The sequence below is a fragment of the Apteryx rowi genome, unplaced genomic scaffold (assembly GCF_003343035.1).
Source record: "Apteryx rowi isolate R43461 unplaced genomic scaffold, aptRow1 scaffold_60, whole genome shotgun sequence".
Taxonomy (NCBI): domain Eukaryota; kingdom Metazoa; phylum Chordata; class Aves; order Apterygiformes; family Apterygidae; genus Apteryx; species Apteryx rowi.
The window spans coordinates 1,470,287-1,488,624 of record NW_020450872.1 but is presented as its reverse complement, the minus strand read 5'-3'; the positions used below and the strand labels follow the sequence as shown (position 1 = coordinate 1,488,624).

Genomic DNA, 18,338 nt, shown 5'->3' with positions numbered 1-18,338 from the left:
ATTCCATTTATACAGGGAGAGGAAACAAGTTGAGACTCAGCAACCGAAGGTTGAGCTCCAGCTCATAAGAACACTAGATACTAGTGATGCACGTCTCCCTTCAACTTCTCTTCATTTCCCTCCAGCCAGGCAGTAAATCCTAGCCATTTTCTAGCTCGCTTCCAGCCAAACCTTTGGGGTTGACACGAAATAATTGTGATGTTCATGAGATATTACAAAAAGCTTATTTAATTCCACAGACTCAAGCATTCAGCTGTAGAATCACCACCCTCTGAATCCCACTTACAAGTTGCTTTTCAAAAGGAAATCACATTTCCTTAGTGCCTTCTATAAAGACATTCTTCTAAATGTACAGGTTTCACCTCTGACAACCTACTATGCATGTTCCAGTCCCCCAAGATACTGCTGCACCAAGGAGTGACCTTATTCCTTGGTAACAAACTATCTCCCATTCAACACTTGCATCCCTTTTCCTTCAAGTTGTGGCACCTTAACAAAGTGAGCCACAGAGCTTGCTGAAGACGTGTGTGGAAGTTCAAAGAGCCAGTCACACTGCTGGAACACACAGAACTGTCTTGGCTCTTTACAAGTTTTGCAGCCCACAGGAGTTGCAACAGTCCAGTAGGGAGGACAAGAGAGCAGTGGGTGACTGCAGTCCTTATTTAGAGGGCCATGTGCTTCTCTGGGGCTTGTTTGTGTGCCAAGTAGAGGAAGAGGATACTGGAGAGTGCGCTAACTAGGAATATCACATCAAACCAACGATGATAGAAGTTGAACTGGAGCTCTCCCAGGACTTCTGTAATAATAGTGCGATACTCTAGAGGCATACTCATCCGGATCAGGAGCACTGATGAGACAAAGTACATACCCTGTAAATTAAAAAACAGAAGATAACAATTGTTTCAAAATTAGCTATGGAGATAAGAAGGATCAGTGTACAAAGACTTTATTATCTGTACGTGTATATGCACACAAATATGTGTATACATAAGTGTACATAGGCGTGACCATGGTCTTGGGCACTCACCATTATCTGTGCTAAGAGCAGAACAATAACATTGGAGGACTTGCTGCTGGAAATGGCATAGAAGAACTAAAAAGAGAAAAAAAAAAGAGTACTGGAAATAAGCAGTCAGAGAAGTCCAATGTGCCCTAGGAGAGCCTGAAAGGAACGTGTCTGTCAATACTTTTTGATTAAAAATAAACATATATATCTGTATCAATATCTATGTATATATATAAAAATGTTTAAGCTAAGGTACCAAAAGACAGGTCAACACAATGAGTCGCATATCTGTTGAGAGTTAATGACTTTCCAGTTCTACATAAAGAACCAGTAGTTGAAATGAGGCAATCTAAATTCTTCTAATCATCTCATCAACCTTACTAAAACACCCTGGCTACAGCATCAATTTGCCCCTTTGCTTACATTTAACATCCCATCTAACATCCACTACTCTTCCCAAGAACATTAACAATAGAAACTAAGTGGGGAAAATATAGTGCAGAAGATATTTTCCTCCTTTCCTCCCTCTGCAAGAATTTATATTCAGATATTAAAAACATAAATGTATATTGAAAGTTTATATGGTATTTGCCTTGTTTTAAGTTAAAAATCACTAACAGTTCTCCCAGCCCACAACCACACAAAAGTCCTGGCTAACCATACCTTTGTAAGGGTGATTAACAAGCCTCTGATAGAGGTGACAATGATTATTCCAACAAGGATAAAGGAAATGTGCTGAGACCAGAATTTGACCTGTATCAACAAGAAGAATACAGTTAAATCTCTAAGATTAGCCTCATTTACCCCACATTGTATACCTGACAGTTCTTAGGGTCTTTGTATTTATTACTGTACAGATATCCATTGTAGGCAGGTTTACATAGCAGGCTTTTTTTTTTTTTTAACAAATACATTAGTAACTACTTTAAACACACAAGAAAAAAAAAGTAACTTATACCGATCACAACCCTGTATTCACAGGGATATAGTATATATATATATTAAAAAAAAAGTAAATAACAGAACATCTAGGGGTACAGGCAAATGTAATTACTCTGTAGATAAATGTAGTAATCTAAGCAAGTTCACTAACATGTTACCATCTGCCCAAAACAAACAAACAAATCATTGCCTCTTTGGCTAGATCATATTACCCTCCCAGCACAAAAGCAGTGTGAAAGCAAAGTTCACGATGTATTTTCTCTTCCTCCTCAATCAGTTGGAAGGCAAAGATGCATTCTCAGAGCTCTATCATTCCCTCCTAATCTGGGATATGCAATTATTTAGATAAGATAGAAATTACTGAAAGGAGTACAGGAATTAATAAATTCTCACATCAAACTGTATTCCCAGGTAATTCACAGTGATCTCAATCCCTCTCGTGACTGGATCAGTCTTCCCAACACGGTCAAATACAATATTGATGGTTGCCTGCAAGATAGATTTACATTCAAACAAAACAAAACAAAAAACCCAGAAAGTATACATCACTGCTACAAATGAGACACACACATGACTTTGCTTTGTTTCAATAAGGAAAAGGGGGTTTTGGATAATCTAAGAGGTTGCAAAACGTACACAAACAAGAACTGCTTGCCTAAGGCTCTATACAGAAAGACAGATGCAGAGATTTATTCTACCCAAATGTGTTTTATTCAGAATTTCCAGAAGCAGAATTTTAAGAAAACTAGAATGTTACTTGATGCACTGCATGTGCAGCACAATCTAAGCAAGATGTGACATCTACCTATGTCCACATACAACAAAGACAGACATTTACATACCATGAAGATTTTCCAGACACAATAGATGGAGAAAAAATAACCCAAAAAGTTGAAGTATTTTCCCTGGAAAGTTTTGGAGTACTCAATTCTCTCCTGGAGATAAAAAGGGGGGGGGGGGAAATAGAACACATACATACAAAAAGAATATATTATTTCCAGGTTCACCCAAAACACAAAACCATACATTTTAAAGGATCATCAATAGTAGTAACCACAACTTTATCCTTCTGCAATTCTTTTAATTCAAAGGTTTCTGAATGGCCTTAGGGACATGGGGCTTGCCCCAGCATACATCTGAACTGGAAGGAAACTGCCATCTAGATCCCAAATTTAAAAAAAATTCTCACTCCACTGCATCATAACATTTCCATATTTGCCTACTGAACAGCTTGTCAATGTCCTGTTACATACATCCCCTTCCAAACTACTCTGGCCTCTAAAACCCATCTGGGCAGTTACTTTGCTTTGTACCTTTGTTGCATGCAGGTCAGCGGTTTCCAGAAAAAGCTGCCGACTCAGCTCTTCTAAGGCATCCACTTCTTGCTGAATAAGGGACAGATCTGGCAAACCAGCATAGTCAAAGCTACAATGCGTCACAAGTTCTTAATTATAAATGAAACATCCTCTGACTTCCCCCCAAGGGCCATATTTAGTGGTTTGACCGCTTTTTTGATTTGAATCAGTCTTCTGATCCGGTCTTAGAGCTCCTCATTTATACTGAAGAAATCTTGAGGATATGCATATTTCACAGTACTCCATTTTAAGAATGCAGGCAACATAGTCTTTAGACAGCATCATTCAGCAAGCTCTTTATTCCTCTGCCTGAGGGACACATTGCAGAATGGAACCAGAGCTCTCAGAGAGTAACTGCTCTGCTTTTATCAGTGTCCCTTGTGACTGCTTTGCATCATGTGTCACTCTCACACCATCTTCATAACTTAAACAGCTGGGTAACTACTCCAAGAGATTACTGATTATTATGAAGAACCTAGTCAAATAACCAAATTTGGGATTTAACAGCTAGTGAGAAAGAAGGAGGGGAAGAAGAGTCCTCAGCCTTAAATATGCAAACTGCACACTTTAGGTGGTCTGGCAGCAATTGTTGATAGGGAACTGTAAGATACAGAAATACAGACTTTCTTAATACCCCACAGATTCCTTCTATCCCATTCACATGGGCAGAACAAGGTCTGTTCACTGTTTGTATGCACCTTTTTGTGCTGTCGCACAAGTGGCCAAGCTACAACATGAGAATAATTTAGTCGGTTTACAAGTTGCTTCCCTTCTTTTTCTCATGGCTTTCCAACACAGCCCAAAAGCAAGCTATAGCCTAGGTAAATTGTTCCAGCAACTCAGCCAGTGTTGCTGTCTGGCTTAAGTATCCCATAGCCTCCTCCTCCTGGAAGAGTGTATTTCAAGTTAGCACCGACACATGCATGCAGGTCAGTCATATGACCAGAGGATACATCAGAATAGAAAGCTGTCTCCCACTTCAACCACGTGACGGTATAGTCTTTTGCATTACAATACAGCAAGCGTGCCCATCTGTCCTGCAACCTGCTGTAAATCTCAATTATGGTCATGCAAAAGCACATTTATAGGGAAGGGCAGGGGCACATGACTCTTGAACGTCTCAGAAAAATCTGTGTCCAACTCCCGGACAAAAGCTCAGACAGTACAGTACTAGAGGGCTAACTTCCTGGGAGACATTACAACCTTTTGCTCAGACTTCTGAAACATGTTAAAACACAAATGCTTCATAACTGACCTCCCTAATGCTTTTCCTTTCAACACAGAAGAAAGCTGGGGCCACCTCCCAAGGCAGGTGCCAACATGCAGATGAAGGATACTTTCACTGCCTGCAACAGATGTTGTAACACTTTTTATCATTCCCCAGAAGCCAGTGGGTTTGTTGTGCACTTCTCCTCTTTGAAACATTGTCCTGTGAGCCACTGCTATCCTGAAAGAACAGAAAACACAAGTCTTTAAGAATAAAATATTTTTACTAACAAACAAAAACCCCAGTTCCTTAAAAGGCACTGTTAAACTAAATACATTACAGACAGACACCCCCTCTCCGTTTTTTGGTTTTTGGTTTTTTTCCAAGCACTGATCGTGCTTCACAACGTTGTCCTGACTAGCTCTGGAGGACAGCCCAGATCTAATCAAGCAAGCTACTAAAAGCTTCAGCGAGATACTTCCTAAAAGTTCTATTCAGTATCCTTTAAAGGGAGTTAAATCCAATTAAAAATAAATATTCAAATGGCTTTCTCAAGCATATCATTAGTCACTCTCCTTTCCTCAAACACATGACTTTGCTATCTCAAATTCAGGAATCAGAAAACTCCTCATGCCCCTCCCTCGCCTTGAACACCTCTTTATCACTGCACATCCGCCTCCTCCACAGAACTGCGAGCACCGGGTGGTATGCAGCAGCACTCTCTGATACGCTGTCTGTCACTCATTACTGGGCTGTGTGACAAGCTCTCATAAGGCAGAAACACATAAATCTGTTATTGGACTGAACCACTGGATGCTTCAGGCAATCTGAACACGACTCCCAGCACTCGTTCCAGTACAACAGCAGCAGCTGCATATCATCCCTCACACTCTCATGTGTGCTGTAGCATAATCCCTATGAGCAGCGCTGGCTTCTGGCCTTATTACCTCGCATTTCTCCCCATTAAAATCTGTGAACCAATTATCCACTCCTAAGCTGAAAACTAGTCATAGGATTGTCAATGCAATGCACAATTCGCCTGTATTTAGAGCCTTTTTTGTAGCTGCAGCCAGTATTGCTACACTTGGCACTCTGCCCTCTTCAAGGTTGCTGATAAGCAGTGTAATAAAAAATAAAAAAAAATCATCCTCCTTTGCACCTAGCAAGAGAAGCACCCTTGAGGCACCCCACATAGCACACAGAAGAGCACATATGATCACAGATTAGAAATAGCAGAGTTCTTAAAATGATTTAATTCTTCCTGATAGCTGCCAAATAAAAGAACTGCATTTTTACCCTTGCTTTTCTTCACACTACCTGATTTACACACTCCTTCCCAAATGATCCACAACATTGCAGTAAAATGCAGCTATGTCAAGGTGAAGTGCAAGGTTATATGTAGTCTAGGATACAAAGGCAAATCTGTTCTTTTGAGAAGTGACTGGGATATCTACACTCACATATAGTTAGGAGCTCTGAAGACCTCAAAGAAAGGATCCAAAAGCAAAACTACATAGCTTGACTGTGTAGATAAATCTCCTTCAGATGGGCTGAGTTGACCCTATTTAAATATAAAACAAAATAAAGCAATGGTGTCACAAAATCTAGGGCTTTCAAACTTGAGGCTTAGTTGTCTAACGTCTGCAAAGGTGAGTATAAAGAACCTGTCCACCTTAAAGGTGAATTTTCATAAGGTCTTATGTGAATACGCTCAGGAAGGAGAACACATATTACAGATAATTCATGTGCAAAAAGTATCAGGGAAAACAATTTTCAACCGCTATCTCCTACTGACAAGAAACCCGGTATGAACAAAGGTTTATATGAGAAAAACGTCAAGATCAGCAAAGGAAACAAAAAGGTTTACAATCTATTACCTTATAATCCTCGTGTGCATTGAAAGAGCTGAGTTATCATCAGCAGTACTGAAAAGGTGGCCAACTAGTAGCTGACAATTTATAGAACCTCAGTGTTTACCCTGCACAATAAAATACTGCTGCTCCCACTTGTCCTGCCAAATAATTTGGATTGCATCTGGACTGATACAAATCTAACTTTTTAAGCTCTGCTCTATACAAGCAAATATTCCAATTACGCAAGCCATTGCTCCTTATCAGAGCAACAAGAGAGTAAAATCTACAGAACCTGAGCTTCTACTATTTCTTGGATATTTCTGAGACTACACAGGTTGGTTTTTTTTTCTTCTTAATACAGATACATGAACTTCAGTATAATTCCCAGGCGATTAACACACTTTGGGTGGCTCCTCCTAATGGTTATAAAGTGGTTATGTTCAGAAGGTTCCTGGCCATGGGAAGGCAGGCAAGTGCTAGTCAGGTGCAAGTCCCAGACACCCTTACTTCTATCCTAATAAGACCCTACCAGAGACAAGATGTCCATAAATGCTGTACAAAACATAAGAGCACACAGAACCAGAAGCAGCACTATACAACAACTTTTTGACTCCAGAGCCAATATTTTCGTATGCTGCTGATCATACTATATTAAACCTCTCTGCTTAAATAAATTCTCTCACTTCTTAACATCCCATACCTCACCACAAATACAGAATTAACATTTGCTCACCACTTAACACATTCACATTTCAAAGAGGAAGAAAGATTATATGCTTTAATGACACATTCATATGTTAGCACTGATTAGCAGATATGCATGCTTGTGACTTATTCAGCAAGGTTAGACTACCTAAAAGCTCTCTTGTACTATATTAAAAGCTCCTATTAAAACACTGGTGTGACAAAAATAAAGTTTTGGGGGTTGCTGTGAGAATTCAGTGTAAGAGACAAACCTTCGAAGAAACTATGGTAATTACATTTATTCTGTACAACTGGTAAGGCACGAAATATGTAATTTGTAACAGAACACAAAAATCCTTTCAGTGTAAATGCAATTAGATTGTTTCTGAGAGCAGCTTTTTTGCTTAGGATACATGGAATAAGCTAAACCAACAAATGCAGAGCTTTCATGGCAGGGATGTGCACTGCACTACATTCACACTAGGAATGTTAACTAATGTAAAACTTGCTATTAGCAAGGATATAAGTGTTTCCATGCCAGCTCACTGGCCTTCTTCAGTTTGGACCAGGAAACAAAAGATCCACAGAGCACAAGAAGAGTTCAGTATGTATGAACCAGCTGCTGTACTGAAACTGACAGTAAGAGAGCTAACTGTGGTGGTTTAAGTAAGGAACATCTATCTATTCATCTGGAGAGAATGGAGTTCGTTTTACTGACTAGTCAGTCAAGCTGCCATCAGAGAGTTACAATTTCTCTTGGAAGTCTAACCAGTGCCACTGCAGTACGAAAGGGTGCTACTTAGGGCACAGGTCTGTAAAGAAACCAAAGTTGTATATCAGGCCATGAGCAATTGCCAGAATAAAACACCACAGCTCTAGCCCAATTCAGCCACCTGTTTCACTGGAATATGTAGGCCTGACAGCTAAAAATCTTGATAATTCCCAGACCACCTTAAACCCTACTGACTGCAACCCTCAAAATAAATCATTTCATGCTACTACTGCCTTCTCACCTTTTTTTCTTGCTAACAATCATGTCCATAGTTTGAAGGAGGCGGCGCTCCAAAGCCAGAATATCTGCATCTGTCACGTTCCTGCAAAGTGAAGACACCCCGTTAGGCCTGCTATCCCATTTCAGGGGAAAGCTGCAAATGCCCATCAAACAAAGAGGAAAAGAGGAGCCTGTATGAGGAGAATATGCTTCCACAATGAAAACAGTCCTAGCATGTAGACAGACCAATAGCAAGGGTCTGTTTTTCCTGTGCTCCTAGTATGCAAAGTCACCACCAAATCCTTATGGATGGGAAAATGACAACTTTTATGAAAAATACTTGAATCAATGCAACTGAAAAAGCAGATTAATAGATATCAAAAAGGTGGACAAAACATTTCACAAGGCTGCAATTACCTGAGAAAGTAGGACATATAAGTATACGGACAGTTGACAGCCCCAAATCCTGACAGCAAAGCCATGAGTGTCACCCCAATCACACCCACACGGCTGATGAGCTGTTCTATAGACAGGATTCCTGAGAGAGGAAAAACACAGCATCAGTAACTGGTTGCTCTCTTTGTTCTGCTCCACGCTTTGGTGCCTTCACAAAGCAACCTACTCACACAGCTGCTTAATGAAACTGACTGCCTGAACACTCCAATGACTACAAGCAATAAGAAGTAAGTATTGGCAAAGACTATGAAAAGAAAGAGGTGGAATGCCTCCCACAGAAAGCATGTTATCATGCTTAAAAACAGGGATGGGAAGCTCAAGCTAAGAAGCAGCCCAAGAGAGATTTGGAGGGGACTAACACTTGCTTTCTCATTCTAAGATTAGTGGTTGGACTTTGCTGAGGAAGGAACGCAGACCATCTACCAGTCACTATAAATCAGGATATCTTTCATAAAGCCACTTCTGCAATAATCAGAATTAGAGTTACCAGACAAGTTACTCTTGGCAAACTGGCCCAAAGCTGTCTGGGCCATAGAGAGGAAGCCCTATCCCATCAACATTTGGAGTGACCCCTCCAGACCAGATTTAATTAGTGCTCACAGGACAATAGTGTTACAACAACATAGGAAGTTTTTGCTACTCCCAGATGTTCAACTCATCTTGTAGATAAACACAGACTTCTGGGGTGCCTACCAATCAGGTATTGTATATGAGCATCAAGTGAACTCTAAGAACATATATTCACATAATAGAGCACAAACACCAAGCCTATGCTGTAATCAGTTCCAAGGACTGAAGTCGCATTTATCCTTCCCAGCCATTTAATCCAGACCTCAGCCTATCTTCTCAGAATACAGTGCCATGTGCTGCTAAACATCACTCATTTTTTAGGGAGCTAGTTACAGAGCAGCTGCCACACACAGCACATTCGTAGCTTAAATGACTGCAAAGTTGAGACGGCCAAGCGCCAAGCCACATTTCATGCTTCAGAGGAGGGGAATAAATGATGAAAACAAGGCAAAAAGACTTCACAAAGGGAGACTGAGACACCCAGTCATGTGCAGCTGCATAGAGATTTACACCAGCTACAGAATGTGCTACAATATACTGACAGTGTGTGGGGCAAAAGGCCAGACAGCAGCAGTTAAAACAGAGATGCTTTCAAAATGACATGTCATTCCACTGTTTAAAGCAATGCTCCCCCATAACACTCACAGCATCCCTACTCTTGTAATCAGACACATGAAACGAATGTTTTATTAACTCAGATGAAGGGTAAGAGTTATACTAGAAAACTAGTAAGTTTTTCAGTAAAGGATTCCCTTCTCCCTACTAAGGGCTCCCAAACTCAGGTCTACAAAGTCATGCTAAACAGACTGCAGGTCACCTAGGGCTCCAGACTTGGAGCCTTGATAGAAGTTGCATTCCCCAGCTGCAGCACAGTGCCACCACCATCCGCAAGCAAAGCACCCTCCTGACACAGGGTGACAGACACCCAGGGCACATACTAAAAGCAGTCCAACTAGTCAGCACATGCCCCAGCTGCAGCACAGCACTGTACATCGAGATCAGCAGGATGGGACACACCGGGAGAGACACCACAGAATCACAGGTAACGTACTGCAGTATGAAGGGCTCATTAAGCACGGCTTCCTGTAGCGTCTCCCTCCACAACAGGATCCTACACTACCGAATCAGGCCACCACTATGTGGCAAAGCCCTGCACTAGCCTTGTCAGTACATGTAGGACAGCAGTAACCCAGTACACCGGGGGAAAAAAAGCTGAGAGTATTTTGCTCTAACAATGTCTAAATCTGGTATGATAAGGCACTGTATGACTACAAATGGAGATACCATCTTGCAAAGCAGAAGTTAAAAACCAAAAAAACACAATAAATCACTGTCAGAAGTCCTGGAAATTTGCAGTCATTACTCAGTTTCTACAATACTTTTTCAGAGATCTGAAGAGGATTACCTAAGCTCCATGGCTAAATTCCAATTGGGGTATTATATTCTGCCAACTCAAGCTCCTTTTGCAGCTTCTTGGCAATGAAACACTGAGCAGAGGGATTTGCACTATTTACTAGCTACTGTATTTCACTGGCAAGTGACAATTACAAAACACACACACACTCTGGTCTCTCAGAAAAGTTTCAGGATCACAGATGAGAGTGCGAGCAGATCCTACAGCACTTGGTATGCTTCAATTTTTCTCATATATATGAGTACAGAACAAAGTAGCCTCTCAGAAAGCTTCAGTTAGTTATCAGCACAGACAGACATTTTCACCAATTTGAGTAAAAACCGAGTTGAAAAACTGAATTTCCCCAGCTGAGAACAATACACAAACAATTCTCCAGTGCAGGAGATAATGGCAACATAAGTTACATAGGAAACGCAGGTGACACATAGTTCAATTCTACAGTGTTATAAGACATACTTAAGTCCCAAAGGACTCAGTACAGTTATGCACATGCTACCAAGCTCTGTTTGATCCAAACTAATCCAGGACCACACAAGTATCTTTACATTATAAATATTCTTGGGTCCAAGAGTGTGATGCAGAGATGCCCAAGCTAATTCTGCTTATAAATGGCTTGGGTCCAGCAGTACTTATCAACTACATTCTAGTGCCACGCAATTGTATTGCCTCTGGACTCTGGCAGTGCCTGAAACTGTACCCAAGTTAATATGCACTGCCAGGCACAATGCTGGCCACAGGCTAAATAGCTCTGGTGTTTGGCCCCCTGGCATGTTTTGTCAACTGGACAACAATCTATGGTTAGCTGATATAATTTTGGTCACAAAAGAAGGTAAGAATCTGATAGACAAAAATCAGATAAAGGATTGGTTGTCAATTCTCTTCTTATGCAAGTTTGCTTTAGTCTTCACAAGAACAGAAGCAATGCTTAGTGAATAAAAATTGTGGACAACTTTTAATCACAAAACATCATACATTTTGATGACTTCCCTTCACCTCCACAAGAAGTACGTTGCACTCTTACATATCCTAGATTCAGTTCCTTAAAGTTTTCCTGTGGTATGGGAAGAGAGCTAACGCAAATAATTTGGGTATATCCAGCCATTTCTGTTTGCCTTACGACTTTCAGTTTCCAGATTTCAGAGCAGACTCTCAGTTGCAAGCAAACAACTACTTTCCACAGTCCCAACTGTAGGCCTGAGACAACAACTCCAAGAAAACAGCAAGCTAACAAGTGTACTTTCAGGAGGGAATGAAACTCACCATGTTTTGGGCTGAGTATAGGAAATGGATCCCCCAACTTCCAGAAGAAATACATGAATGTCAGCCACAGAAGACAAGCAAAAAGCAGTTTCTGTCTGTGCACTAATGGAGAGAAGAAAAGTATTTTAAAGTTCTTCCTTCAGAGTTTTCTCGAGGGTGCAAAATCACTACATTGGTCCCAAGGCTGCTTTGAGTACAGGTGGTCAAAACAGGTGTCAACTGACAGAGCTACAGGTACCACCTCACTTCTTATGGAACCCACTATTTGATAGACACCACCTTTTTAAGAGATAATGCAGTGTTACATCACCTTGATAAACAAAAGTATGACAAGACAGTATGAAGAGGGCTGCACTATGAAGAGGGAGTTGCTTAGCTGCATCCTTCTTGTGTGATCCCGGACATGACATTGGAAATTTCATCTTCTTGTCAAAACTAAATGTTTAATATGCCCAACCTCAACACCTAAGCTTAATACAAAGGAGAAATGAATATCAGTAGCTCAAAGGTGAGCATGCATTAGCACATACAGGAGGCCTCATCCAGACAGTAGTCAGCAAAAGAGCACGGGTAGTTTATTGAGCTTCTCTGCCTCATTTGTTCTGTCCCCTAGCAGAACGACACAGCCTTGCCAAGGGTTCCAAGGTTTGGCTACAAGCTTAAGAATGCAAGGAACAAATTCCAGTAACATTACTCAAAAGCACCCATATTTGTTCAAACCCAGAGAAGTGACATATGTTGACATCAGGTAGAGTATCTCCTAACTGCTCAATAACCAGTTAAAGCATTAAGTTCCAAAGAGGAGTTGTCCAGTCAGAACAAAGCCAGAGACAGGAGGTAGATAAGGGGATGGTGAAAAACATCTCTTAAAAAAGTTACTTTTCACTTTTACGTATAGTCTTAAGTTAGCAGCCCCCCTGCAATAAAGCAAGTACTCACGTAATCTGATATTGCTCACAACAAAGTAGCCAATGTAGAAAGGTACCATGAAGACCAGGATGAGCAAAATGACACAGAGATTCAGCTTCCAGTGAAAATATCGAGAGCTAAAACAAAGTCAAAATACTGCTCAGCATACAATCATAATACAACAAATTTCTCTTAAATGTGATCACATCTCAGTGCAACACTTTCAATTACATCAAGCATTGGATAATACTGGCCTCGCACCAGCATATAAAATATTCTGGGTTTTTGTTTTGTTTAAAAAAAAAAAAAAAAAAAAACCCACAGAGCTCAAGAATGTGTATTTCAAAAGTAATGACTACCCAAAAAAGTCATAGTAGGCTATTTTATAAAATACTATATTTTCTAGTAACTAATGCTGGCTGCAACAGATGATTCATTCGATGTACTATTCATCTAGTTGAACAGTAAATCAAAATTAGCGATCAACAATAATTAATTTTGTAATTCAGTGGCTGAGTCAAAAAAGGTTAACTCAAATTGAAAAGACAGAAAGAATTTAAGCATTCCCAACTCAACATGTTTCACTTCAAAGTGAATTATATCAGTGTAAGACATTGAAGAGCAAGAGTTTAAAAAATATATATATATTTATCAAAACATTCCAAATTTTTGAAATACTGGTCAACACTCCTCTGACCAGAAGAGACTGATCAAATTCAGAACAGATTCATCATGGCTGAATTGACTTTTCAGCTGGCTTTAATGGGGGAAAAAAAAAAAAAAAGTCCTGTTCACAATACCAATTTGTAATCTGTTTATGCCTTGGGGCAAAAAAACTTCTGAAGATCCCTATCACGTCTTCCTAGGTAAGTCAGAGGTAGACATTTTAATTTACATTGATGTCCAGTCCTTTAGCGAATCATACAAAGACATTCTCCTCAGTGATCTCTCTGGCTGCAAGCTCTACAGATTAGTAACATCCTGTCAGAACTAACATTACCTTTTATCAGTTTTCAACTTCTTGCCTTTCAATTCCTTTGACTGCTCTCTTATTCCAGTATGATGAGAGAAGATAAATAGGAAATCCAGCTAACCTCTGCATGGTTCTGTTCTATCTTCTCTTTCCTACTGATCTCTGAAGTAGACAGCTTTTAACATCCTCTTTATGCAGAAACCCTCACCCCATGTCAAGGGAGAATATGCCTTTGATTCACAAATACTGTATTATTACAGAAGTACAGTTTTTACTCCACAATTACCTTCACATCTTATTCTCTGCTTTGACCACTACAGAAAAACTAGTGCTTATAGTCCTCAACATCTGAAAAGTGCTCTTCAGCATGATCAAAAGCTTCACAATACTCCAATAAGGGAAATCACCTTTTGATTTCATGAATGGAGAAAGTCAAAGGCTAAAGCCTTGGCCTAAGGACCTAGACCACATTAACAGCAACTGCATGGAAAATCAGAAGCTTACAGCTTCCAGTCTCATGTTCTGTTAAATAAACGAATCCTGCTGCTCGAACATCATCACTGAGCCATTGACAGTTTTCCCACATGATTTCCATGCCCAAAGATTAACCTATTCATTTGGAAGTTGGGCTGAAGCTGTTGCAGAACACAAGGCAGGCTAATCCTTTACTGAGTTCTCACACTCACCTGCTATTCAGCACCCCCAAAATCTCGAAGATTATGAGTTCAAACATGGTACAAGAGAAGGCAAAAGTCACAGAGAAGATCACCTGCACAACATACTGTCGCACCTGCAGTGAAGCAGACAAACCAGAGACAGCAGTCACTTCCATTCACAGAACAGTGCCCAGATAACCCCCAGGTAAAGACAACAAATCACAAGGTACACTGGCACACAGTTGGGTCTCTTGCTTCAAGGCACCTTGTCCTTTATCAAAATGGGAAGTAAATCAACAGCCTGTTAGAAAACAGAGGGCAAACTCAGAAGTTTGCTCAGCATTACACTGATTGCAGCTATCATCATATTTAACACATGTCTTACACAGATATGTCAAGCATGCAACGCAGTACAGCAACCTGACTAACGATGGACTGCTGCTAACAAAGCTCTATGATCTTAGCCACAGAATTAAAAACAAGGTCTGTGTCAGAAAACTTTGGGTCTGAATTTGATTTGCACTTAAATCATCTCTGGCCTAGACTATCTTCTCTCACATCCCTTTTGAGGTAAGGGAACATGGCACTTTTATTCCATCTGATCCCCACAAGCAGTTCAGCCAGAATAAACACAGCTCTCCAAGTTTAAACTCAACCATTAAACTTTGTCTAAGAAATTTTATAGTTATATACAGCAAGCTTATTCAAGCAAAAGGAAAGAACAGTTTCCTATTACCCCTCTCCTCCTCCACTCGATTTTTATTTAACAGTAGCCTACAGAGAAACTTTCATTGTGGCCCCAGAAGACTCAATTCTCCCAGATAACTAGGAGTCTTAAATGGAAGCACGAGAGGAAATGAAAAAGTAAGTAACTATAAAGACAATTAGAAATAAGATAAGGGAACTTAAGGAAAGGAAAATGTCCAGAAGCAATTTTAAAAATACTGCAATAATCGGAGTAATCTTTAAGATAAGGAATTGTAATGAAAGGCCCCTTCTCACCTCATAATCCTTGAAGAGCTGGCGCATGAAGAACAGCCACCCAAATCCAAAGAAGAGCACCTGCAGAAGAGGTGAAGCAGTTAGCATATGCACCCAGCAATTTGCAAAATATGAAGCTGCTTTACTACTGACTGTAGATGAAAGAAACAGAAGGAACAGAGCTGGGCCAAAGTACCCAACCTCCACAGGAGTTCAAACTTGTCGTAATACCATTGAGAGAAGAATATTTAAAATATTCAAGTGTACTGGGCATGGAAGCCTCTGGCCTTATCAAAGATCCAATCAAGAGATCCTATTTCTGTATTCTCAACTTCTCAGAATTTAGGTTCCTGGCCTGCTGGAATCCTTTGCACTGTTATTTCTTGTTCCCTCCTCAAATATAGGGAGCCAAAGCTTACCATTTTATGGGAAACACAGTAAAATACGCAGAGTAAATACCTGAATGCCCCCAATGTACAAATCTTCTAGGGATGAGCAGATGTTAAAAAATATCTGCTATTTCTTTAAGACTGAAGGAGCATTTGATTTTTCCAGAGAGGTCTTAACACTGAACCTGGTTACACTGTGACATAACATATCCATTTCATCAGTGATTTAAACAAAACAAACACAAATTAAGAAGTGTGATCAAAACTGTAGTTACCCATCTGCAGCTAGGAAAAGGACATTTGACTGTCAAGCCTTCCACAGATAGCCATGACTATTCCTCAGAAGACTGAAAAAGAGGTGTAATGATTTAAAAGAACCCCAGGAAAAAGAGAATTTAGAAGATATCTTAAAAAAAAGACTTTAAAGGTCTCTTTGATAAAAGCAAAGAAAAAAAATCACTATATGTCAAAAAGCACAAGACAATTTATTGTATTTCAAAAAGCATGGGACAGTATTTCTTTCAGAGCACATGGAAAATGCCAGAGCATCTGGCAATAAGAGAATCATTGTGGGTGATTCCACTGTGCATGACCAGGAACTGTGGATCTCAGCAGTGGCAGAGGTAACAGAAGATGATTTACAGACTAGGAATATCTGGAAGGCTGGGGAAGCAAGATCAAATATGTTTGCCTTGAAAGCAGAACTGAAATCTAAATGAAGGCTAGTGATAGATTACAGCTGGAAAAACTTGTTCAGGGAGGACTTCAGACTTCAGAGTAATCAACAGCAAAAAGAAGAGAAAAAAGTAAGACATTATCCTATCTACTGGCCATAAGTCAAAGTAGTACAATAAGCAAGTGATATTTACACAAAGTAAATTCAGATCTAACAGTGGAGTGGGAAGGAGGAAAAAGGAGAGACAAACTTTTCAAAAGAAATAAAGAAAAAAGTAAAGAAAGACACTATGAGACACCCAAGTACAATAAGAGAGGAAATTATATATGAATATTAGAGCTCCCTTCTATTAGGCACTGTACAAAAGCATGGAAAAACATTATCTTAAGAGTTCATTCCCTAAGACACAGCAGGTGAATGTGATATGTTAAGCTAAAAAACCCCTGCGTGTTTGACAATTATATACAGCAATTTATAGATCCAACTTGATACTTTTGAAGATAACTGGAAGATGCAAAGCTGTCACCATGAATGAAAGAAAAGCAATTAGAGAAATTAGATCCTGTAATGCAAAGGAAACAATGGGAAAGCTTTTGTTCCAGAAGAATCACTACCAGTATCAAAGCTACACTCAAATCAAGCAGTTGAGGGAAAAATCTCATGTTAGAAGCAAAAACCAAATCATTAACAAGTAGAAGGAAATTGCACCTCTAAGAAACATCCAAAAGATGTCCTGAAAACCACCAGGGAAACTATACGTTTGTGCAAGCCAAAGTCTGTGCAAGACAAGAAAATGCTGTTACCAGGGGAAAAGTCCCATTTCCTCAGCTCATTCCTCCTGGTTACACAGCACAGATTTCACACCAGCTCTGAAGCTTATCAGATCCCTTTGTGATCCAGTTCAACTCACTTAACTGGCAAAAAAATAAATACTGAAGATGGCACAAAGGAGGGAGTGTGACTATGCAGTAAAGCACAAGTGAAGAGAGAGCGGACCTTCCACTCTTGGCAGTAGCAAACAGCCAGACCACCTCAGTTGCCCAAGAGGCAGACAGGAAGGAAGGGTATCCAGATGCTTACTGAGTGGGGTAGCAAGGAGGTGGGGAAGGTCAAAGAAAACATAATGACAGGATAAATTATGAGCAAAGGATGTTAATGAAGAAGGAGGAGGTGTTTCCACCCACAAAAGAATAAGACAGTTTCAAGTATGGTAAGACCACAACCTACTTTGTCTACAATAAGGGCAGGATGATACAAAAGGGTTTAATGGAATCTTAATTGAATTGTGTGCCTAAAACAAAGACTAGTTGAAAGATGACTTTGATGGCAGCAGAAAGGAGGTGAAGGATTTTCTGAACCACAGAGGGATCAGAGAAGATGCATTTAAGATCAAATAGCAGTGTTTTTCTTCTAAGATTCCCTAGAGCAGATTGTGAAAGTCTTCCAAACTTGTAAAAGAAGCAAACTCCTGAGTAGCATGCCAGAAGTAGAAGCCATAAATGATTAGCCTTCTTAACAAGCACCAGAAACAAACAAAAAAAAAACCCCAAGAAACAAAAGAATAACAAGATCAATTTTCCTGCCCCTTCCTACAAAGATAATTTAAGTTTATAGAAATGATGCACTATCACCAAAAAAAACCCCAAAATACTCCCTACAAGCATAGTGATTGATCTGAACCTGTTTAAACATTGTATGCTAGCTTGAGCCGTGCATGAGGGCAACGGGCAGTGTGACGCCTAAGAGAGCGGTCCAAAGGAGCACACAGTTTATCTCCTCTCGGAACATGGGCTCATGTGACAGAAAAGGATGGGCAATACCAACACTCCTCAACGGCAGCGACGCTGCACCCCCTTCCTCAGCGGTGAGCTTTTTCCCGCCGTCCTGCTGGGCAGGGAAGGGGGAACTCGTCCGGGCGTGGAGCCGTTCCCCCCGCTCAGCGGGCCAAGCCGGGCCGCAACGCCGGAGCAGCGCGGCGCAGCAGACCCCGAGTGGGCGCCGGCCCTGCCCCGCCGC

General features: G+C 40.4%; 1 protein-coding gene across 3 annotated transcripts in view; it reads right to left on the bottom strand.

Moving 5' to 3' along the window:
• Positions 1-210: 210 nt before the first annotated feature.
• The window catches only part of GPR89B (G protein-coupled receptor 89B), an 18,439-nt gene continuing 311 nt past the window's right edge, over positions 211-18,338 (bottom strand). The window contains exons 1-14 of one of the 3 annotated variants that reach the window (XM_026083394.1): positions 18,147-18,294; positions 15,279-15,338; positions 14,307-14,410; positions 12,678-12,784; positions 11,739-11,840; positions 8,456-8,576; positions 8,061-8,141; positions 4,641-4,750; positions 3,262-3,359; positions 2,791-2,883; positions 2,342-2,437; positions 1,670-1,759; positions 1,028-1,093; positions 211-869 (exon numbers count right to left, since the gene is read on the bottom strand). In XM_026083394.1, the coding sequence (XP_025939179.1) occupies positions 663-869; positions 1,028-1,093; positions 1,670-1,759; positions 2,342-2,437; positions 2,791-2,883; positions 3,262-3,359; positions 4,641-4,750; positions 8,061-8,141; positions 8,456-8,576; positions 11,739-11,840; positions 12,678-12,784; positions 14,307-14,410; positions 15,279-15,305 (1,302 nt within the window). In that variant the 5' untranslated portion in view covers positions 15,306-15,338; positions 18,147-18,294 and the 3' untranslated portion in view covers positions 211-662. Of the gene's footprint in view, positions 870-1,027; positions 1,094-1,669; positions 1,760-2,341; positions 2,438-2,790; positions 2,884-3,261; positions 3,360-4,640; positions 4,751-8,060; positions 8,142-8,455; positions 8,577-11,738; positions 11,841-12,677; positions 12,785-14,306; positions 14,411-15,278; positions 15,339-18,146; positions 18,295-18,338 lie in introns of those variants that run through there. The other 2 variants (XM_026083392.1, XM_026083393.1) reach the window with 2 other exon arrangements.